The sequence below is a fragment of the Bos indicus genome, chromosome 13 (assembly GCF_029378745.1).
Source record: "Bos indicus isolate NIAB-ARS_2022 breed Sahiwal x Tharparkar chromosome 13, NIAB-ARS_B.indTharparkar_mat_pri_1.0, whole genome shotgun sequence".
NCBI classification, from domain to species: Eukaryota; Metazoa; Chordata; class Mammalia; order Artiodactyla; family Bovidae; genus Bos; species Bos indicus.
The window spans coordinates 77,963,399-77,985,612 of record NC_091772.1 but is presented as its reverse complement, the minus strand read 5'-3'; the positions used below and the strand labels follow the sequence as shown (position 1 = coordinate 77,985,612).

The 22,214-nt window shown below is 51.2% G+C and overlaps 1 protein-coding gene across 4 annotated transcripts in view; it reads right to left on the bottom strand.

The window, feature by feature from the left end:
• The window catches only part of SLC9A8 (solute carrier family 9 member A8), a 74,889-nt gene that overhangs the window by 5,950 nt on the left and 46,725 nt on the right, over positions 1 to 22,214 (bottom strand). For 3 of the 4 annotated variants that reach the window (XM_070801864.1, XM_070801866.1, XM_070801865.1), the window contains exons 9-14: positions 19,953 to 20,091; positions 18,395 to 18,500; positions 11,477 to 11,593; positions 8,724 to 8,806; positions 5,743 to 5,854; positions 2,039 to 2,259 (exon numbers count right to left, since the gene is read on the bottom strand). In XM_070801864.1, the coding sequence (XP_070657965.1) occupies positions 2,039 to 2,259; positions 5,743 to 5,854; positions 8,724 to 8,806; positions 11,477 to 11,593; positions 18,395 to 18,500; positions 19,953 to 20,091 (778 nt within the window). Of the gene's footprint in view, positions 1 to 26; positions 951 to 2,038; positions 2,260 to 5,742; positions 5,855 to 8,723; positions 8,807 to 11,476; positions 11,594 to 18,394; positions 18,501 to 19,952; positions 20,092 to 22,214 lie in introns of those variants that run through there. The other variant, XM_070801867.1, reaches the window with a different exon arrangement.

The following is a 22,214-nucleotide window of genomic DNA, read 5'->3' as shown; positions in this document are numbered from 1 at the left end:
GCAGGGGGAGCGGAGGCAGCCCAGGAGGCATCAAGCTGGCCCTGCCGGGAAGCCCACACACCACCCAGCCTAGCTCGCAGGCCTGTGCCCCGGGCCCCTGGGTCTCCAACTCTAACTGCAGCAGAAGGGCAGCAGGAAGGTGTGCAGGAACACGGTGGACACCCAGGGAAGTCAGATGGTGACTAAGTCGGCAGCTCGGGGCTGGGGCTCGGCCTGTACGTTCTCTGGCTGCCTGTCCTGTGCAGTCAGGACCGGGAGCCGTTCTGGACTGTCTCTGTACCAGTGAACTGAACAAGGAGGTGGCTTTTGTTGCCTTTTTGCCTGCAGTGGCCCACTGTGGGGAGTTTGCTGGTCAAGTGGAGAGAGGGCAGAAGGAACAATCCTGATGGGACCTGGAGAGGGAGGCGCAGAAGGACTACCTACCCTCTGCAGGGGCCACCAAAGGCAGTTTTGCACCCCTGCCCCCAAGCACAGTGCCCCCCAGGCATAAGAGGTGGGAGAGAGCGAGGGCACAGTGCTTCTCACACTGGGGCCACCGCCAGAACTGCCTGGAACTTGGGGAGCCATAGAACACAGGGCCCACTAGGCCCTCCTGCAGCTCTGATTCAGCAGGTCTAGGATGGGACCCAAGAATTTGCATTTCTAATGAGCTCCCACTGATGCTGCTGGTCCAGGAACCCCCACCTTGAAGACTGGGGGTGGCAAGTGTGGTTAAGAGTCTGTGGGACCTTAGCTGTGCTCTGGCCTCTGTGTGCCTCAGTGCTCTCATCTGCAAAGTGGGGATCACGAACGGTGACCACCTGCTTCCTGCAGGTTATCAGGGAGACTCAAGACAGTCCACGCAAAGCACAGGCACCGCAGCAAACAAGCCCCGCACGGCAGCTGCTTCCCCTCCGAGCGCACACCCTGGTTCTATTTGAGCTGGGCTTGGCCAAATGCGGCTGCAGTTCCTGGCAATGGGTTAGAAATGCAAATTCTTTGGGGCCCCGCCCCAGACCCACAAGACCCTGGAGCCCTCCACTAATTATGACCCCCACTAAAAGGTCTGAGAACCTACACTTAGGCTTTGGTTAAAAGCAGACAAGACAGTGGAGGAGGGGGTGGGGAGAAGGGCTGCTGAGAGGGTGGGGCGCTCTGTGAGCCTGAGGGCACCTGAAGGTGCCGCCGGGCACAACCCTGGCTGCAGAGGCCCTGGGCAGAGACTGGGCCAAGGTCCCCCCCAGACTGGCTGGACTCTGCTAAGTGACACATGGGCACATCCTTTCCCCATCTTCCAGCTGAGGACTTCTGTGCCTTCCATGACTAAGTCAAGTTACTGACGGCCTGGGATAAGCGAACTAGAAAATGATGTGTTTCTGGAAATGTGTGTGCAGAGCAGAGGGCGGTGCAGGAAGGCGTGTCCCGCCCCCCCACCAGCCAGGGCTCTGCACCCAGGCTGAGGGAAACAGGCAGGAAAGACACCACCTCAGTGACTCCGGGCACAGGGGCTTGGAGGAGGCAGGGGCGAGCAGGGGTCTGGGGGCCTTGGGCTCACTGCAACTTGCCCTGAGCACCCCCAGCCCCAAATCAGGCCCTCTCCTGTTCTGGGCAGAGTGTCTGCTCACCCGATCCTCCCAACCACTGTGAGAGCCTTCCTCCTCTCACGCCCCAAGAGGAGGCTTCAACTAAATGCTGGGGAGTGAGGTGATTCTGTCATTTGGTGACTCTCAAACATCCCTCCAGTCCTGGCCGAGGGGGTGGGGCGGTTACTGGGCGGGAGGGCGCTACTGGGAGACCCTGAGAGGGGGTTCAGGTCTGGCTGCCACCTACACATCACCACCTCCGGGGTTTCCGCGAGGCTGGCAGACAACCCACCCCAAAGAGCCAGATTTCAGACCCTGAGTCCAACCTCCTCCTTGGTGTGGGAAGCTGATGTGTACACAGCTCGAGTGTGCATGCGCCATGCGCGCCTGTGCACCCTCAGAGCTGTCTTGCCCCCGCGTTCCCTGGCGGTGCACAGGGACCCCCCGCCCTCCCGCCTGGCCCGCCCGGCACTGACCATCTTCTCGGTCTTGCTGAGGTTGACGTCCTTGCGGCCCCGGCGGCGCGCCTTGGCGCCCTCGATGTCCACGAGGCGGATGAGCGGCATGGTGCTGCCGCCCAGCAGCAAGATGGTGAAGAGCACGATGATGATGGTGGTGGTGCCGATGAGCTGCCGCTTCTCCATGGGCTCCAGGTCCAGGTGGAGGCTCAGGGCGTAGGGGATGGCGCCCCGCAGGCCTGGGCGACAGGGAGGGGACAAAGGGGGGCAGGGGGCGCCATGGTTCTCTGGGGTTCTGGGTCCACCTGAGCGCGCAGACTCAGCCCGTGCGGCACAGGGCGGTGAGGAGAAGGGGTGCAAACACGGGGCCTGGGAGACGCTCTCCTCCGCCCCCCGCTTCACAGGGCGGGCGGCCGGGCGAGGTGAGGGGCCCTGTCCCAGCCGGGCGGTGCCAGGTGCGTCGTGGTGGGGATTCATCCCGCCCGGCGCTCTCACTGGCACAGAAGAGCCCTCCCTGCAGTGGGGGGCTGGGGCGGGGGGGCGGCACTGTGCTCCGCGTGCGCAACCTCATCGGAGCCCCACAGGAAGCCCTCAGAGCTGGTCCTGACACGCTCACGGCACACAGAAGAGGGGCTGGGGCTGCGGAGGAGATGTCCTCCCAGGGCCCGTGCTCCACGGGCAACAGCCCAGGATACCATCCGTCCAGTGCCCGCTGGGCCCGACGATGCTGCGCCTGCGCGCGGGGAACCACGGGGGAGCCTCCCCTTGATTTCCTGCTTTGGTCCCCAGGAGCCTGCTGGCTGGACTGGGGCATGAATGTGCTGAGAAATGGCAAGTTCTCACTAGAAAGTTCCTGGTGCCCTGGAGAGGGAACAGGAGCTCCCTGAGTGGCTTGGAGCAGACACCCCAAAGAAGGACTCAAGGGAGGGTGAGGGCCCTAAGGAGCAGGGCGGGGAGGAGCGGGAGGGCGGAGCACACGGACAGGATCTGACCCAGACGGAGTGGCTGGCGCATCACAGCGCGATCCGGGCCGGCTGCTGCAGCATGGACGTGACATGGGGACACAGCAGAGAGGAGCAAAGGGTGGATCTCAGAGAGACACGGGGAGTGGAAGCAGCAAGTCCCAGGAGAGGGGAAGTGTGGCTAACCCGGGAAGGGCCCGGAGGATGCCCAGTGCACCGGGCACGCGGTCAGGAGTCTGGCTCCTGGGCTCAGCCCGGCCCTGTCTGTCCCTGCAGCCTCCCAGGCCAGGCCGAGGAACCAGACACAGCAGGGCTGCCCTGCCGGTGGCCGAGGATGAAGCGCCTTGGCACAGGGCAGCATGCGCTCACAGCACACCGAGGGGCCACACCTGCTATAAAACAAGCTACTGTCTCTCGCGGAAGAAAGGGGCTGCTGGAAAATAAGTAGATTGGGCAGGAAGGTAGATTCAGTCCTAGACAATGAGCTCACAAGGGCTCCATGACACCCAAGGAGATGCAGACACTGCAGTCTGGATCAGAGGAAAGGCCGGGTCAGAGGAACCAGCTTGAGGAGGATGGGAATTTGAGGCCACAGGACAGGTGGGCTTGTGAGGGCTCAAGAGACGAGGCGGGTCTGAGATGGAGTCCTGGGGGGGCCAGTGTGACTGAGGTACTGGTGCAGGAAGAGGGGAGACCCCTGGGAAGAGGAGGGAGGCCAGGGAGGGCCCGGAGGCCAGAGAAGAGGGGAAGCAGGGAGCCTAGGTCAACGCAGGCTGGGGAGGAAGGAGCCCCAGACTGAGACGCTCTGGATCGCCTCAGAACGCCTAGAACCAGAATGCCTCCCAGTTTAAACCACCCCCACGTCCCCTAGAGGTCTCTCTCCACGCGTCCCTACCCCCAAAGAGCTCACGTAACTGGAGAATGCCTCATACATTTCTTAGATTTTTTTTAGGGGGGGATTTTGAAGACCTTGGATCAACTAACTCCCTTAAACAATTTTTTTCCCCTCACTGGCAAAAAGGATTTAAGAAAAAAGTATCCTTCACTATCTACACATAAATACACACTTAACTACCTGCATGTCCTACACACACACACACACACACATATACTTTAAACAAGATCTTTTGAAAAAGAAATCTTCAAGGAATGTAGAGATATGTTGTTGGATAGAAAACAGCCTATAAAGCATATTGCTATACCCTGAACCCACAAAGAAATAAGTAAATTTAAAAATGTCTACAGATCTGGTGCTTTAGGAGCCAAAGATTTATTTATCCATCCTTTACTAAAGGGGAATGAGACTGAATGGCGACTGAAATGGTCAAATAAACTATCAGAACTTAGTGACTGAATAAAAAAAAAAAAAATCCAAATGTAGCCTGAGGTACAAAAAGGTTTGAACTTTAACCTTTTAATTTTGAGCTCCTAGACTTCCCTGGTGGTTCAGTGGTTAAGAATCCTCCTGCCAATGCAAGAGACCTGAGTTTTGATCCCACATGCCAGACCTAAAGCCTGCGCTCAGCAACAAGAGACACCACCATAATGAGAAGCCCTCACCCCCCAACTAAAGAAAGCCTGTGAGCAGCAACGAAGACCCAGTGTGGTCAAAACATAAATACATAAATAATAAAGTTAACTTCAAAGTATTTGAGCCCCTTGTCCCTTCAGCCTGGACAGCATGCAGGTAGAGCCACGACGCCATGCACAGTATGTGCTGCCGCCCTCGGGACAGGGGGGTGGAGGGGGGTGGGCAAACCCTGGCCCTGCCCCCGGGGCCCCTCGGAACAGGGGGGCGGAGGGCAGTGGGCAAACCCTGGCCCTGCCCCCCAGGACCCCTCGGAACAGGGGGGTGGAGGGGGGGTGGGCAAACCCTGGCCCTGCCCCCGGGGCCCCTCGGAACAGGGGGGCGGAGTGGGGTGGGCAAACCCCGGCCCTGCCCCCCAGGACCCCTCGGAACAGGGGGGTGGAGGGGGGTGAGCAAACCCTGGCCCTGCCCCCGGGGCCCCCCAGGACCCCTCGGAACAGGGGGGTTGAGGGGGGGTGGGCAAACCCTGGCCCTGCCCCCGGGGCCCCTCGGAACAGGGGGGTGGAGGGGGGTGGGTAAACCCTGGCCCTGCCCCCCGGGACCCCTCAGAACAGGGGGGCGGAGTGGGGTGGGCAAACCCTGGCCCTGCCCCTGGGGCCCCTCGGAACAGGGGGGCGGAGGGCAGTGGGCAAACCCTGGCCCTGCCCCCTAGGACCCCTCGGAACAGGGGGGTGGAGGGGGGTGGGCAAACCCTGGCCCTGCCCCCCGGGACCCCTTGGAACAGGGGGGAGGAGTGGGGTGGGCAAACCCCGGCCCTGCCCCCCAGGACCCCTCAGAACAGGGGGGCGGAGTGGGGTGGGCAAACCCCAGCCCCTGCCCCCCGGGGCCCCTCGGAACAGGGGGTGGAGGGGGGTGGGCAAACCCCGGCCCTGCCCTCTGGGGCCCCTCGGAACAGGGGGGTGGAGGGGGCCCTGCTCCCCAGGCAGCTCGACCCCCAGCAAGCCCTCTGCCCTTAGACCTGGGTCTCCCCGTCTGTAGGGCAGACACACTCCCCTGCTGGGGGCGCTGTGGGGAGGGGTGTGGCCCGTGAAGGGCCTTGCGTGGATTCTGAGGGCTGATGAGGCCCCCTCAGTTTGGAAAGACTCCGGGGACAGCTGTGTCCACTCTCCAAAAGGCCAGTTTGTGCTTTAATGACACGGTCTCCTCCACGGCTCACTTGACACTGGACTTACCGCTGAACCACATGATGAACATCATCTTCGGGGTGATTTTATGATCACGGAAGAAATTCAGGAGGTAGGAGAGGGGGAAAATGTTCACGGCTCTGCCAAACAGCACAAGCACCTGCAAACAGCAGCAGATGGAGTCTTACACGGAAACCTCCAGTTCTTCAAGCTTACTGAGATGAACACAGACTTGCTAACACACCGTGATGAAGGCAGCATCCCTCTGTCATCAAAGACGTGAACTTGGTGCTAGGCAGAGACGCGGGGATGCCAGTTTCTATGTGTGGCAAGGAATAAAGCTCTGTATGTTATGATTCTACTGTCAGAAAGAGAGGACTAACAAGGTATCAATGACGGCTTCAGCAACACCAAGAGGGATTAATTTAAGGGCCACCTGGCTCCTCCGAAGGTGCCCAGCTGTGGGATGAGCTAGCTCTGGGGAGACAGACAAGGTGCTCCTGCCTCTCCCATCAGGGCCCTACTCCCCGGGGAAAGGAGGGAAGATGGCCTACCCATGCCCATAAATGCTGCTCCCTGAGCACAAGGAATATGCAGGTAGGTTCTAACAGGAGGTCACATACACCCTGCCAGATCCTAGCCATCTCCAAAGGCAGGTCAATTTTAACAAAATATAGGATTATGTAAAGTCCAAATCTTATCTGAGTGGCTTTTTAGAACTACTCATTTATTTTCTTCTCTTTTCTCCATCCTGGTTCTCACTACCACTAACTTGAACAGAACAATATAGCCATAAGCTGTATTATGGGGAATCTAAGTTTGTCCTTTTAACCAGCATGAATTGAGGTGCTTTGGACTGTGTGTCCTGGCAAGTCAAGTTAACAATAATTGCCCCCAATCACCTAACACTTACATGCCAGACAATGATCTAAGGATTTTATATGCATTATCTCGTTCAATTTCCATCCTTCCAAAGGTCTTATGAGGTAGGTATTACTGTCTCTGTTTTACAGACAAGGAAACCGAGACAGAGAGGTTAAGTATGAAGTAACTGGTCCAAGCTGACACAGGCAGGAAGTGGTGGAGCCAAATCCCCCAAGCCTGGCTCAGTCCCCAGTGCCCACGCCCTTGACTGCTGAGTGAGCCTAAGGTGTTCCATCTGAATGGCACAGGCTACCTCCAGGGGCAGCAGGGCCAGACTGACCAGGTGCTGGGGGGAAACTGAGTCCCCATCCCAGGCACCCACTTCGTTTCTCCTTCCCTCCGGGCCCATGGCTGAGATCGCCATGTCCCTGTCTCACCCTCTGAGGCGAGTCCTCCACCCCCAGGTCTGTGTTCCAGGTGTGACCAAACTGGCCTCTTCCACCCAGTGACCACACTAGAGGCCATCGGACTTGCTGTAAAAGACTTGGGCTCCTGTTCTCTTGTCCTGCGTCTGGAGGACAGATAACAGTAACAAAAGCCATGAGGTTGTGCTGACTAAGGCAGAAGCACCCAGACTGCAAAAAGAAAAACATCTATCTTCCACGGGCTCCTTATCCTCTCTGCCTCAGGTCCCCCATATGCAAATAGGAAGAAGGCCTCACTGGCCTGCACATGGTAGGTGACAGTGATTTAAAAAAAAAAAAAAGCTTGCCTCTCAACATCTGGGTCTTGTTAAGTGGAGTTGGTAATAAAAGTTAACTCAGGATGAATTACACGACCTCAACGAGGTGTGCTTTGCAAGTGTCTTAACAGAGGATCTGAAAAGACAATACAGAGACCCAATTCGGGCTGGAGTATGACTCAGCAGGAGGACCTTGGGTTCACATGGAGGGAGCAGAGACTCAGGAGGGCCACGGGCGAGGGGCCTGGGACACGAGGCGAGATGCCTGAACGCTCACCACTGAGGCCACTTTCATCAGATGCCTGAGGGAGCTGGGCCTTTCTTTCAAATGCTGAAACATTTGTTTTTCTCCCGTTTCCCAAATCTGATTTTAATTCAAATCATTAAACTTCTATTTTCCTTTCTTAAAGGCATATCCTAATTCGTCTTCTACTGCCAGTACCCCTCTCCTGTCCAGTTGTAACACTTTCCCAAGTCTACTTAATGGTAAGAATCACTGGGGATGATGATGCTTCAGGATGAATCTCCAGAGGACGGAAGGGCCCTGGAATCTTCACCTTGAACAAGTGTCCAAAGTCACTCTTATAAATGGACATGTAAGAAGGAAACCGTAGTAAGAATTCAGTGTATTCATTATAATCATCCAAAAAATGCAGAAAAGAAAAAGAAAATCATCCCCAGTTTGCCAACCACTGTGAATATTTGGTGTATTTTCTTACAGATTTTTTTTTCTAGGCATACTGCTTTTGCATGGTTATAATCAATTACACATTCAATTCTGAAATCTGCTTTTCCCATCTAACATTAAAACTTGTATTTTATGTGTGTGCACACACGTATGTCCCACTCCACACAGCACGTGGGATCTTAGTTCCCCAACCAGCGATCAAACCCGTGCCCCCTGCAGTGGAAGCATGCGGTCTTAACCACTGGGCTATCAGGGAAGACACAAAAGAACTGATAATTTCTGAAGAAGATTGTAACAATTCAGGGCCTCCCTGGTGGCTCAGATGGTAAAGAATCGCCTGCCAATGCAGCCAGCTTTGATCCCTGGCTCAGAAAAATCCCCTGGAGAAGGAAATGGCAGCCCACTCCAGTTCTTGCCTGGGAAATTCCATGGACAGAAGAGCCTGGCAAGCTACAGTCCATGGGGTTGCAAAGAGTCTGACACGACTTAGCAACTATACAATGCAACAGGTCACGTAAAATTAAAAACCAAGCAAAAATGCTTTTCTTGGGATTTTATTTCACCCTTTCCCATTTATTGTATGTTTATGATTTTTTAACGAAAAGAAACTTGCAACAGAGGTTGTCTATGTAGCTGTTGACTATGACCAGTTAACAGTTACATAAATGAATCCAGAATATGTGGTTATTGATCTACAAATAAGTCATTAAATAAAAAAACAAGGAAAATACTTACTATGCACCAGATGACAAAGGAAATTTCAAACTTGTGAGGGAAACTAAAAATGGACAGGCCAAGAAATGCAAACACACATGTTTCTGAAACAAACCAAAGAATGGATTATTCAGCCTCAACTATTTTCTTCCAAGACAGGATGGGCTCATTATGCAAACAAACATTTCAGAAGTCAATCAGAATCCAGTATAACACTGCTTATTTTCTGGAAAATCCTGGTCAAGCTTGTCCTTTGATTCTCTCTTTTTTTCCCTATCACAACAAGCAACATGTGCTTGCTATGCAGAATCTCCTAATTTAATGAGCCAGCTGTCAAACACCCATGCAAATAAATACTTTCCCACCCAGGGACAAGGATAAATATATGAATCTGTCCATTTGCTGAACACTGTGATTAGCAAGGATCCTGACTGCGGCACAGTGGCAGAAATTCAGAGCAAAGTGGCTGCAGACACCACACGACCCGGGTGAAAGGGCCCTTTGTCAACTTCTTTGCCAGAGCGGACAAAGCCCACTGACTTCACATATTTAATGCCACCACAAGTTTAGAAGGCTTACACCCTGCAGGATTTGCAGGAAGAGATACGTTTCAACTCTTGGCTCCCCTCCACAAATCCAAGAGAAGCTGACATTTACTCTTGCTGTACAAGCAGCCACTTGTGTATTCTAAGAAAAAGCACCTTATAAATTTCCAGCACTAGGCTCCCTGCTTAGATTGTGACATCCTCCAGAAGAGCGCTGGAGCCAGGGAGACAAAGACTCTATTTTAAAAGCTGAACATCATAAAACATCAAGGCTGTTTTAAAACATTTAGCAATGGTATTTTTTTTTTCCTTCTTCAAATGTGTATCCCTTTCGAACAAGTCTACAAGCTGGACAGTATACGTATCCTTCTCCTCCTCGAATATTTTTCTTATCAAATATTTTTGTCACCTTTTGAAATCAGCTCATTTAGAAAACATTCCGATCTAGGTAATGCTGTTCTCTGGTAGCATGAATACAATTATGTGGATAAGTCATGGTTAAAAATGAATCCGTGATGGATATTTAGATTGATTCTATTTCTAGTATTCAGAAAGCTACAACAGGGACTTCCCTGCCGGACCATGGTTGACTCCATGCTTCAAATGCAGGGGCTCAGGTTCCAGGCCTGGTTGGGAACTAGGATCCCATACTTCTGGGCGCACCTCCCTCGATCTTCCCCAAAGAAAAAGCAACTGCAAATACCCCTGTGCACAAGCTAAATTCCTGATGGTAGAATCACTGGGTCCAAAGAACATGTGCCTCTGAAATTCTGACTGATACTGCAAATGACTCTCCTAAAAAGATGGCACCAATGTACATGCCCATCATCAGGGCCTATTTTCTATACATTCATGCCAGAAGTGGGGAATCACCAAATTTAAAATCTGATGGGTTCAAAATAGAATCTGACAGATGTTTTGCTTTACACTTCTTTGTGGTGAGACTCAGAGTCATTGGCCGTGACTTTCCGAGAAGAGTGCTGTGCAAACAATACCCACTGGGCTAGGAAGGGACAGACCAGCTACCAGACTCACTTCTTAGCTACGAGATCGTGCTCAAACCACTGGGCCTGAGCCTCCCTGTCTGTGGAATGAAGTCTCTGTACAGCTTGCCCCTGACCCCTAGCCCATGACAGTGTGGAATTGCCGCTTGGATATGAGACGGCCCTTAGAAATGCCAGGGGTGGTGCTGACGATGACAAGCAGGGGAGTCACTCGGGGCCTTCACTCCCAGGTATAAACTTGGGGGGGTCCAGGTTTCATCAGAGTTCGGTGCCTCACTGAGACTGCTGGAGAGAAATGTCAGTGTGGCCCCGACTCCCTCCTCTAATGCAGGATCGGCCCGACATGTCCTTCAGGAGACTTGTGAACCAAGAAATACTTGGGACATTTTGGGAAATGCTCAAACTCTCTCTCTCGTAGAGATTCACAATGCATGTTAGCTGAAAAGTCTCCCAGTTCGGAAACTTGTTAAACTTTATTTTTTCAAAATACTTATTTATATATTTATTTCTCTGGCTGTGTCAAGTCTCAGCTGTGGCACGTGATCGCCTCACTGCATGGTGCAGGATCCTGAGTTGCGGTGCACGAGCTCTCTAGTTGCGGTGTATCCACTGAGTTGCCGGGCAACATGAAGATCTTAGTTCCTCGACCAGGGATCTCACCCAAGTCCCCTGCGAAAGTGGACTGAACCATTAGGGAAGTCCCTGTTAAACTTTATTTACCCCAGGATTTCCCAAATTCTTTTTTGACTACGGAGTCTTTTTTCATTTTTTGGCCGTACCTCAAAGCATGTGGAACTTCCCCGACCAGGGATCGAACCTCGTCCTGTGTAGTGGAAGCATGGAGTCTTAACCACTGGACCACCACGGAAGTCCCATGGAGTCTTATCAATCTCTTATCAATCTCAGTTCCAAGGAACAGACTTTTGGAAATGTCACTTTCACATATTTTAAATGTACGCATCTCAAATGTTCGTAATTATAGCAGTTCTCATTATTTTCAGTTTTAAAGTTATAGGGTTCAAAAATTCCACCTGTTAGTTATTAGAGCTCTATGGAATGTGTGAAAGCCAGAGGAACTAACACAAAATAAGGGAGTGCGGTATCTGGCCCTGAGGGACTCTGCTGCCTCTTCTGCCAGGGAAGATCTCAAGGGACTCCTAGAACAGAGAAAGGAAGGACAAGCAGCTCTGGGAGGCCCGCACGGGACCGCAGAGGCCGAACTCACCGCACAAGAAGGCCACGGTCCGCAGGGTTTGCTGCATGAGGATCTGGGTGACCGGGGACAGGTTGTGGTGTGTGTAGTGAGACATCACAATGCCGGAGAACAGGATGGCCATGATGCCTGGAGAGGGACAGAGGGGCGAAGCACACAGCCATGAACAGAGCAGAAAAGCACCTGCCATGTGACACGCAATCATGTCTCACACTTCCTACAAGTCCCCGCAGCCTCCAGTATTAGGTGTTTTAAGAAAAAGGAGAAGAAGTAATTCCTGAGGCTTCCCAGAGAAATGTTACGGGCCCAGCTCTCTGGCAGCTTCATTACCAGCTGGGTGATCTTGGGTCAAGTTTCTTTCCCTCCCCAAGCCTCAGTGTTCTCAACTGTACAGTGGGACTAACAGTGCCTGCCCATGGAACTCTTAGGTGGGTAATGAAGAGAAGCCATGTCAAGGGCCCCTCACGAGACCAGGGCGGAGCAGGTGTGAGCCGTCACTGTCATCCGTGGATAGAAGGGGGGCAGGTATCATTCTTGGGGCAGAAAGGGGACATAAGAATCTGGGTATAAAGAATGGGTGGATTTTTACTTTGCTGTACTTTAATTTTTTAAAAAGCATGTATTTATTTGGCTGCATCGGGACTTAGCTGTGGCCCCTAGGACCTTCAGTGCATCGTGTGGACCTTCTGTTGTGGCACACAGACCCTCGAGTTAAGGCACCAGGCTCAGTACTTGCGGTGCATGGGCTCAGTTGCTTAGTGGCATGTGGGGTCTAACTTCCCCAGTCAGGGATCGAGCCCAGGCCTCCTGCATGCAAGGCAGATTCTTAACCACTGGGCCACCGGGGAAGTCCCTGTTGTACTGTGATTTTTGATTTTCCCACCGTCACCATGAATTAACCTTATAATATGAAAAGAATGACATTTTTCTTTTTTTCCTAAGTGACGTGTTTTTTCTTTAACGGTCTCCATAAGAGCATCCACAACTTTTCTTGTGCTCTGAGCATGTGAGTTTCAGCTTCTGTCCACTGCCCTAATCACTGCTGAAGCCACTTAACACAGGCTTTCCTCTCCGTGTTTTCTTGCTGAGGCAGCAGCAAAGAGGCCTTTATTTCATGTAAATAAGCTGAGATTTTTACAAAGCCTTTAAAAAAGCTGCCAAGATACATGAATTCCCAGTCAAAGTCTATAAGCAAAAACTTAACTCACTTCTGCCATTTTGTAGAAACAGATTACCAGCTAACTTTCCAGTTAAAAATGAGTGAAAAACAGAACTGCACTGGAGATGTTTCAACCGGTAAGCTTGCTGTATAAATGACACTTTACAAAATATAGGAAAACCCCACTCTTTGTGGCACCGAAAAGGTATTTGCTGGCCAGAGAGAGAGCACAAGCTGGAACATTTCATCCCCTGGCCCTTTTAGGAAAACAGCAAATTCTTGTCTGCTTTTTCCTTTTTGCTCCAAAAGGAGACCGGGCTGGGAAATTCCAGCAACGCTGCCCATGAGCCACACCTGACGAGCTTGGAGAAGGGAGAGGAGAGGGCAGCAGACTTCCTTACTGGCGACTTCAGAGCAATGGCGAGCCTCTGGCAGTCAGAAGCCACTCTGAGCCTCTGCTCCACTAGATAAAGCACGACCTCAACCCTCCGACTGTCCCCTCGATTCATCTGCTCCTCTTGGGAAGTTCCTGCAGGCGAGCACCGGGAGAGCTTCTTTCTGACTCTGCACCCAAACCATGGATGCCACCGGCAACGTGAGGTGACAGAGGGACAGCCCGGAACCACCGCGGCGGGGGGCACGCAGCACAGCTCACTTCGGTTTCTGTGCAACTGTCCCAAGGGTCTCTTTTTCTTCAGCACAATCCAGTGCTAGACAGTTCTGGGTCTGGGCTCTCAAAGGGCTTTGTTTCGCTAGCCAGCTTCAAGAAGGGTTCACTGCAAATTCACTGCAAAGCTGAGACTTCGGGGTTCTTACCCTGAAGGAAAGTCAACCCCAGAGGAGCCTGAACCATGTAAACTGTGAATCACAACCACGTAAATTGTGACAGGAGTGGGCTTGCGCCCATGTTGTCATTCTGCCCACAGACAAAGGCTGTCACAACCCTCGGGAGGCCTGACATTAAATAGTCACTCCAGAAAGCCTCCCACTTGGGCTTCCCTGGTGGCTCTGATGGTAAAGAGTCTGCCTGCAGTGCAGGAGACCTGGATCTGATCTGTGGATCAGGAGGATCCCCTAGAAAAGGGAATGACTACCCACTCCAGTATTCTTGCCTGGAGAATTCCATGGACACAGAAGCCTGGTGGGCTACAGTCCATGGGATTGCAGAGTTGGAGACAAATGAGCGACTAGTAGATGGGGAAACAGTGGAAACAGTGACACTTTATTTTTGGGGGCTCCAAAATCACTGCAGATGGTGATTGCAGCCATGAAATTAAAAGATGCTTACTCCTTGGAAGGAAAGTTATGACCAATCTAGACAGTATATCAAAAAGCAGAGACATTACTTTGCCAACAAAGGTCTGTCTAGTCAAGGCTATGGTTTTTCCAGTAGTCATGAATGGATGTGAGAGTTGGACTATAAAGAAAGCTGAACGCCGAAGAATTGATGCTTTTGGACTGTGGTGTTGGAGAAGACTCTTGAGAGTCCCTAGGACTGCAAGGAAATCCAACCAGTCCAGCCTAAAGGAGGTCAGCCCTGGGATTTCTTTGGGAGGACTGATGTTGAAGCTGAAACTCCAATACTTTGGCCACCTGATGCAAAGAGCTGACTCATTTGAAAAGACCCTGATGCTGGGAAAGATTGAGAGCAGGAGGAGAAGGGGACGACAGAGGATGAGATGGCTGGGTGGTATCACCTACTCAATGGACGTGGGTCTGGGTGGACTCCGGCAGTTGGTGATGGACAGGGAAGCCTGGCGTGCTGTGGTTCATGGGGTCGCAAAGAGTCAGATAAGACTGAGCGACTGAACTGAATTGAGCGCCTAATACTTTGACTTTGCAGAAAGTCCAAGGCTCCAGGAAATCATATCTGACAGCAAAATGTGGAAGCTCCCTTGGGACTGAGGCCACTGCCCCCTGGGAAACAAGGAGACAGGCTCAGTGCACAAAGGGTCAGGCTGGCCCCATGAGTCTGGTGTACTAGGCCAGGGGTTAGAAACCCTAATTCAGGGGCCAGACAATAAAAACAAAGATAAAAACAGTAAGTGGGTGTGTGGCACGTGTAGGGAGAAGGCACAGGCCCATCTGCAAAGGGAAGACAGCAGCTCTGTGGATGGGGACCGAGTGCCGACCAATCTTTGTTTCCTTCTGGTTTTTGAGGGATGCCAGAAAGCTGCTTCTTAGGAAACCTTCCAACGTTTTCCTTCTTTGGCTGCACCGTACAGCCTGTGGATCTAGGTTTCCAACCAGGTATTGAAACCCACACCCCTGCAGTGAAAACACTGGGTCCTAACCACTGGACCTCTAGGAATTCCCAGACATCATCCAACTTTTAATGACATCTACTAACTCAAATGTTTAAAACTTTCTAAACAGATAAACCCCATTTGGGGGCTGAATTTGGACCATATAGAAATGGGCTCTCTGGCCAAGAAAAGGGTGGACAGCCAGCTACGACCCATGCCAATCCAGTCTGGAGTCAGGGGAACTCCCAAGTTCCGGGGACTGAAGGAGAGTCAGGGTCAGCAGTGGGTGCCAAAGCCCCTGGGTCAGCTCGCACGCCCTCCCTAAGCCTGGATGACGTCACCCCCAGAAGACCCTCACCCACTGCAGCTGCTCAAAGATACTGAAGGGGAAGACGGTGCCAGCCGTCTCTGTCCTGGAGATAAAAGACCTGGGAACTTAAAACATGACCTGGAATGAAGAATCCCGATGTGTTCACTTCTTTCAGAAGGCAGCGTTTACAGAAGTGGACCGCAGTGCAGCCAATGATCAGCCTCACAGGAGGGAGGGAGAGAGGGAGGGAGGTGGGAGGAAATCCGTTTCTAGTCTTAGTTAGACCTATGGCTTCGAATGTAATTGAGGACTAAAGGGATTCAAGTCCAAAAGGCAGGAGTTGAAAGAGTATCATGTGTAATTTCTGCTGCACTGACCTTTACTGTGGGTAAAACACACTGCGCTTCCTGAAGGCCAAGGCCGAGTCAAGCCCCAGGCAGTTTTGCTGATGACCCAATCAGAAACATATTGCGCTATAAGATCCGGACTCAGAGGTAAACAGTCAAACAAGACACTCTCCATTCACACCGCCTGCCCACAGGCAACTACTATTAATAGCTGGACGTGCAGACTGCCAGCTCTTTTACCATGTGCTGTCGTAAAGTTTATCTATCTCTAAAAAGTAATAAACAGGGTCATATTACAGATATGGCATGTATTCCTAGCACAGTGGTTTTTAAAAAGTCCCTCAACACTTAGCTTTGCCTGTATAACAGAGTCCCAACTCATTTCCAGGTCTAAGAACCCTGTGTGGGTCAGAGCCTTTGCCCCTCTGGCCCAGACCCAGTCTTCCTGCTCTTCCTGGAGCAAGTCCAGCTTCTCCCACCCCGCCCCCACCACCTGGGACCCTCAGCATCTGCTGCCGACCCACCTTCCCTGGCGCCTCCTGCGGCCTCCCTGGCACCTCCTGCAGCCTCCCTGGCACCTCCTGCAGCCTCCCTGGCGGCCAGCTCCCTCTTGCCACGTGGGTCTCAGCCCCACGGCACCACTTCGAGGACAGCTTCCTGACCCCCCGCCTTGGGATGCTCCTGCCCCCCTGCTGCTCTATTACGTCACTCTGATTTCTCTTTTTCACATCATTTCTTTTTTAAAAAGTTACTGATCTGCGGCTGCACTGGGTCTCTGTTCCTTCGCTTGGGTTTTCTCTACTTGCAGGGAGCGGGGAGGACTCCTCGCTGTGTGCACAGGCTCCAGGTGCTCCGGCTTCAGCAGCTGCAGCTCACAAACCCTAGAGCATCTGGGCTTCAGTAGTTGTGGAACTTGGGCTCAGCAGTTTGCAGCTCACGGGTTCTAGAGCTCGGGTTCAGTAACTGTGGCACACGGGCTTAGCTGCTCTGAGGCACGCAGAATCTTCCTGGACCAGGGACTGAACCCATGTCCCGAGTTACAGGCAGATTCTTACCTACTGCACCACCAGGGAAGTCTGGGGGACACCTGTATTATCATGTCCACTTCAAGTCTGCTGTCTGAGATCACGCAGCTAATGAAAGGTGGGGGTAGGATTCCAACCAGGTCTGTCTGGTGCCCTTAATCGCTGTGTTCTGAACACACACATTTACACAGGGAGAGTGTGCTGTTTGGTGGTCCTGGTGACCTCGGCGACAGGAAGAGCAGAGCACAAGGAGAAAGGGGGGCAGCACTGAAGTCACCCCTCCCGTTGCTGCTTTTACAGTAACAGGCCAATCCCCTCTTCTCTGAAAACCCTGTGTGACAAACATCCCACCCACAGAGCGTGGGCAGAGCCAGCCTGTTACTCAGAGGTGAATGAGCATGTTCTTGGCTTGCATGGGCTCTCTTTGGCCCCATTAGCGTACAGAGCAGAAGTTTCTAAGGAAATGAAACCCCTACAAACAGAAAACACTGCATCTCTGAAGAAAGGACAAGAAAAACATCCCTTCATTTTAATCACAAATTTCCAAAGGATGCATGAAATGTATGTTTGCCAACAGGTACTCAGTGTTCCTCTCAAGGAGGGTGGGACACGATTTAGAAAAACCCATGTAAACACAGTGAGTCACTAGAGCCAAGTGACTCACAGGTAGTATTCATGTAAGAGCCAAAAGATAAGAGAGGCATGGGACGGCAGAGACCGGGATGGAGTTATCCAAGAGAACTGGCTTGGGGTTCAAAACAAAGGAGACCCTGAGGCTCACAAGCTTCGCCAGCGAAAACAGCCAGAGTCCTCTCTCTCCTTCCTCCTTGGCAAGACCTTCTCACAGAGAACCCATGCGTGACACCAGACAGTGACCCGAAGCAAAGAGGATTCTGTTCAACAGCAGAGGAGGAACAGAAAAAAAGTTCAAGAAACCAATAGAAATGTACTAAATTTGATAAAAGCCATAAACTTTACATAAACTATAAACCCATTTGTTCAAGAAATCCCAAGAGGAACATGAGGCAAACTATGTCGAGGCACATCAAAATCAAACTGCCACATACCGATATCAACACGGCTAGCTTTTAAAATTAAACTAAAGTGTTGGTGAGGATGTGAAGCAGCCGAAACTTTCCCATACACTCTGGTGGGAATGCAAAACGGCCCAGTCCTCTGTAAAACGCCTGGCGGTCTCTGATAAAGTAGAGGATACACCTACCGTAAAGCCAGGCAGCTTTACTTCTACCTGTTTATCCAGGATTAACGGACATATACACAGTAACAGTCAAAATCTGGAAAACCCCAAATGTCCTTCGGATGGTGAATGGAAAAAACAGCTCAGTAAGAATGCATAAACTATGGATACAGCAAAAATGTGGTGTCTCTCAAGATTATGATAGCTGAAACAGATAAGTCACAAAAGACTACATACTACATGATTCCCTTCATATGACATTTATATTCTGGAAAAGGCAAAACCACAGTGAAAGAATGCAGATCAGTGGGTGACAGCGCCTGGTGACTGCCCCTGGAAGTCAGACCCCATGCTTTGAGTGAAGGCCTTGCAGAGGGCTTGCTTTGAGAAAGAGGCAACCTTGGAAGAGGTATTTTGATCTCTGCTACAAGATAGCGGTAAAGAGAAAAAGGTGACCACGGGAACACTGAGTCCCTGCACCCAGCCGGGTCTAAATCCAGACTCTCCCTAGAGATCCAGGAAGCCCTGTTCATTGCTCGAGCTCTTCTGAGCTGTGTCGTGTGACTGAGAGCGACCCAAGCGACAGAAGCTCTTTAACCAGGCAGGACAAAGTGCCCCAGCATTTCAACACTCTCCATCACTTACCCGACAGCGAGATCCCTTCTGCGAGCCCATATGGAAGGTAGGCAAAGATGATCATCATGCCAAACTCCAAGGAAGGTGTTTTCCTCAAGTCAATGTGCTTTAGCACGTAAATGACAACTGTCAAGGAAAAAGAACCCAAGGACCCTATGGGTGATCTACAGAAGTCACAAAACCATGACCTTCCAAATAGAAAGGGTAAACACTGGATACAAAGATGTGGGAACACCCAAGGTAACGAGTGAAAAATCTGTCATTACAGACTTTTTCCTCTGTAGGGAGGACTCTTGTTTTAAAGCAGGGAATCTGACAAAATACTGAAAGATGTAAATTCCTGAGACAAGCAACGGGGAACATTAAAGTCACCCAAGTCAATTCATTTGGAAATGCTGACTTGGAGGGCCTGGGAGCAGCGGGGGCAGAGCTGGGCCGGCAGACAGCCCGAGCACAGCCCACTCTGCCAGGTTGCCTCCAGCACTGCGTCCCCCTTCCACGCCTCCTGCTCCATCAAACGAGGTCACTACGGGGTTTCCAGAACCGTGGGCATCAGTGCGCTACTGCAGGACCTTCTCTCCCGTCCCTGGACCTTCATAAACCCACGCTCCTGTGAAAGGAGAGTCTTCTACGTGCTCTACTGTCGTTCGCAGGCCTGTGCTGGCACCCGTCTACTCGGCTTCATTAAGGTAGAGGCTCTCCCTCTCCTCCACCCTTCTAAAGAAAGAGATAAATGCAGAGGAAAATACTGAACTGGAAAAAGTCTTCTTTTCCATTCTGTTTATTGGTACAATATGAGAAGCTGTCAGCCAACTCAACAGCACCTTGAGACTTCTGGACGTAGGAACTGAAGGGAAAATTTAACAGGACAGCAGACACATGTGCCTGTCTGAGGCAGAAGCAGCTCTTCTGGCCGTCTGCGAGACAGACTGCTCGTGGAGGAAGGCCAGGTGGCCATCTATCTCCCTGGCTCAGGCGCACACAGAAATGGTCTGGTGCCTGTTCCTGTCTTAAACACGGCATTTTCTACAGTAATAAAGGTGTCAGCGGCCTTAACGAGTTTCTTTGTTTCTCTGGCTGAAGAGCTTGTGGGTCGTTAAGCCACAAAATCAGTGCAAATAACTTACATGGAGCTCATTTTGAAAGCCTCTTTCCTGATTCATCCAGATAAATACTTTCAGTGGGGTAGAGATTTGCTCAATGACATTTTCAAAGGAAATTAATTTCCAATTTTCTTAATGTGAAAAGTGAGACAGCGGAAAATGAAATTCATCTGAATGCGGTTTTCATACTCTGGGAACTGAGAAGACCCCAAAATCAGACCTGATATTCAACCATGTACATGTTTTTTAAGCTTTGAAAAGTGACATGCTACATTTCACATGTTAAATTTTAAAATCCTTGAGTTTAAAGTGCTCTTCAAACCAAAACTAAGCATAAAAATCCTCCTTAAATATGACTTTAGACTACAATTGGTCCCCTTAAGGAACTGGAGAAAATGATGAGAGATGGATGTAATTAGGAATAATCTTCCTGGCCACGCGTGTTCATCATATTAAAAGGATATCAATGCAGATATTAAGCCAGTGAGGGTGCCGAGTGCCGCGGAGCCAAAGAACATTTTGAGGAAGTAGCCAAGGGCTTGTAAAAACGTCTGCCACCCACTGACATCTGACATATTTTTTCTTGTTAAACCTTCAGCTGTGCTAGGAAATAAAAGAAAAACACAAAGAAGTTAAAATGTTATAGACAAAGTTATCAGAAATTAACTTAGGACTCAAAACTTAACTTCTTGCTTAATCTTTCATTCATTCATTCAATCATTCAACCTGTTAGCCAAACATTTATTTGTTCACCTACTTTGTTCCAGGCACCGTGTTAGTTTCTAAGGGTTTGGAGATGAGAGCAGGTCCCTGCCCTAAGGGAGTGCTGTAGTCTAATAAGGGAGAAAAACAGATGGAGGCACTTTCCTGGTGGACCGGTGGCTAAGACTCCAAGCTCCCAATGCAGGGAACCCGGATTTGATCCCTGGTCAAGGAACTAGATTCAACTAAGAGTTCTCACACCACAAGAAAGATCCCATGAATACAAACTAATACTCAGCATGGCCCAAAAGAAGAAGAAACAGACACACGGACACACAGACGGGAACTAGGGCCACCTCAGTGTCAACTACAAACGGGCGCTTGCCAAGGGCATTTGCCACATGCCTCTGTGCAGACTGAAGCCTGCGCTGCTGGCCTTCAACACACATCCCCTGCATGGACTTCACGGTGGAGAATGCACTTTGTGCTCCAGGGAAACTGGTGGAACAGGTCTTCAGATAGTTATTTACAGGAACTGACTGCATGATCCCAATCCTTGCATCTCCTCGTATCTAGAGCACTAAATCCCTTCATGATGACATCAGCTCCTCGTTAGTAGCAGAAAGCCTTTTGTCAAGTAAGTGCTTGACTGCGCTGAATGCTCCCTTCACCAAAATCATAGAAGCTGACCTTCCCCCCATGCCTCTCTTTTGAGTTTTTTTCCCTCCACTACCTCTTCGGAGCAGTTTCTTGGAGCTGGCTTAGGTGCCGTCTCCCGGGCTGCAGTCCTCATTTTGCTCCAAATAAAACTGAACTCGCAACTCTCAGGCTGTGCATTATTTTCAGTCAACATCAGGAAAGAGCAGAGGAAACACGTGGAGGCATCTAACTCAGACAGGTGGGGCTGTAGAAGCAGGCTCTTTATGACACACGGGCTGGGTTTCGACTTAGGCTAAAGAAGAGTTAGCCAGGTGAAGAAATGAGGGAAGGCACTCAGGGCAGAGGGAATGGCATGTGCGGAGGCATGGAGCCTCCAGGTTAGCAGCACACAGGTGCTGTGCTGTGCCTAGGCGTTCGGCTGTGTCCGACTCTGCGACCCCCAAGGATTGTAGCCCGTCACGCTCCTCTGTCAATGGGATTCTCCAGGCAAGAATACTGGAGTGGGTTGCCATTCCCTCCTCCAGGGGAATCTTACTGACCCAGGAATCAAACCCAGGTCTCTTGCACTGCAGGAGGATTCATTACCGTCTGAGCCACCAGGGAAGCCCAGCAACACGTTGCAATCACTCAGATGACTGTGGATAGAACATAGGAACAGGGTGTGGGGGGAGAGGTCCATGGGGAGGATAATGTTAAGAGGTGAGGCCAGAGCAGCAGACAGGGCGAGACTGTGAAACGCTGTTGATGAACCCAGCTAAGGAGCCGGTCTTTTATTTGGAAGGCCCGGAGGATTCACGGGGAGTGTTTTCAGGATGGAGTGGGGGTGGGGGAGTGGGGCTCCTGTGAGATACAAACCTGAAACTGAGGCTGTGGCATGAAGCCAGGTAGCATGGAGCCGCCTCAAGAAGACATGTCTGTGGGTAAGGCTCAGAGTGGGGATTGGAGGGTATTAGGAGGAAGAACGGAAAGGACTTTCCTCTCACTGTTAGACACCAAGGTAAAATGTCAGCAGCCGTTAAATGCAATTGTTGGTTTCATCCCCAAAGGTAAAACCATTTTACCGTTAAAATATTTATTCTCCTTAAGTATTTTCCTTCTGCTGATTACACCTTCTCTCAAATCCATCCACTTCTCTCCCTCCCTCTGCTATCCTCCTCCAGTCCAGGGCTTCTGCCTCTCTGATCTTTGCATATAAACACCCTGCTCTTTCTAGGAGAACCCAACACTCAGGGGCCTGAATGATCCCTTGAAAACGCATATCTGATCAGGTTACCGTCTGAGTTAGTCATCCAGTCGTGTCCCACTCTTTGCAACCCCAAGGACTGTAGCCCACCAGGCTCCTCTCTGTCCATGGGATTCCAGGC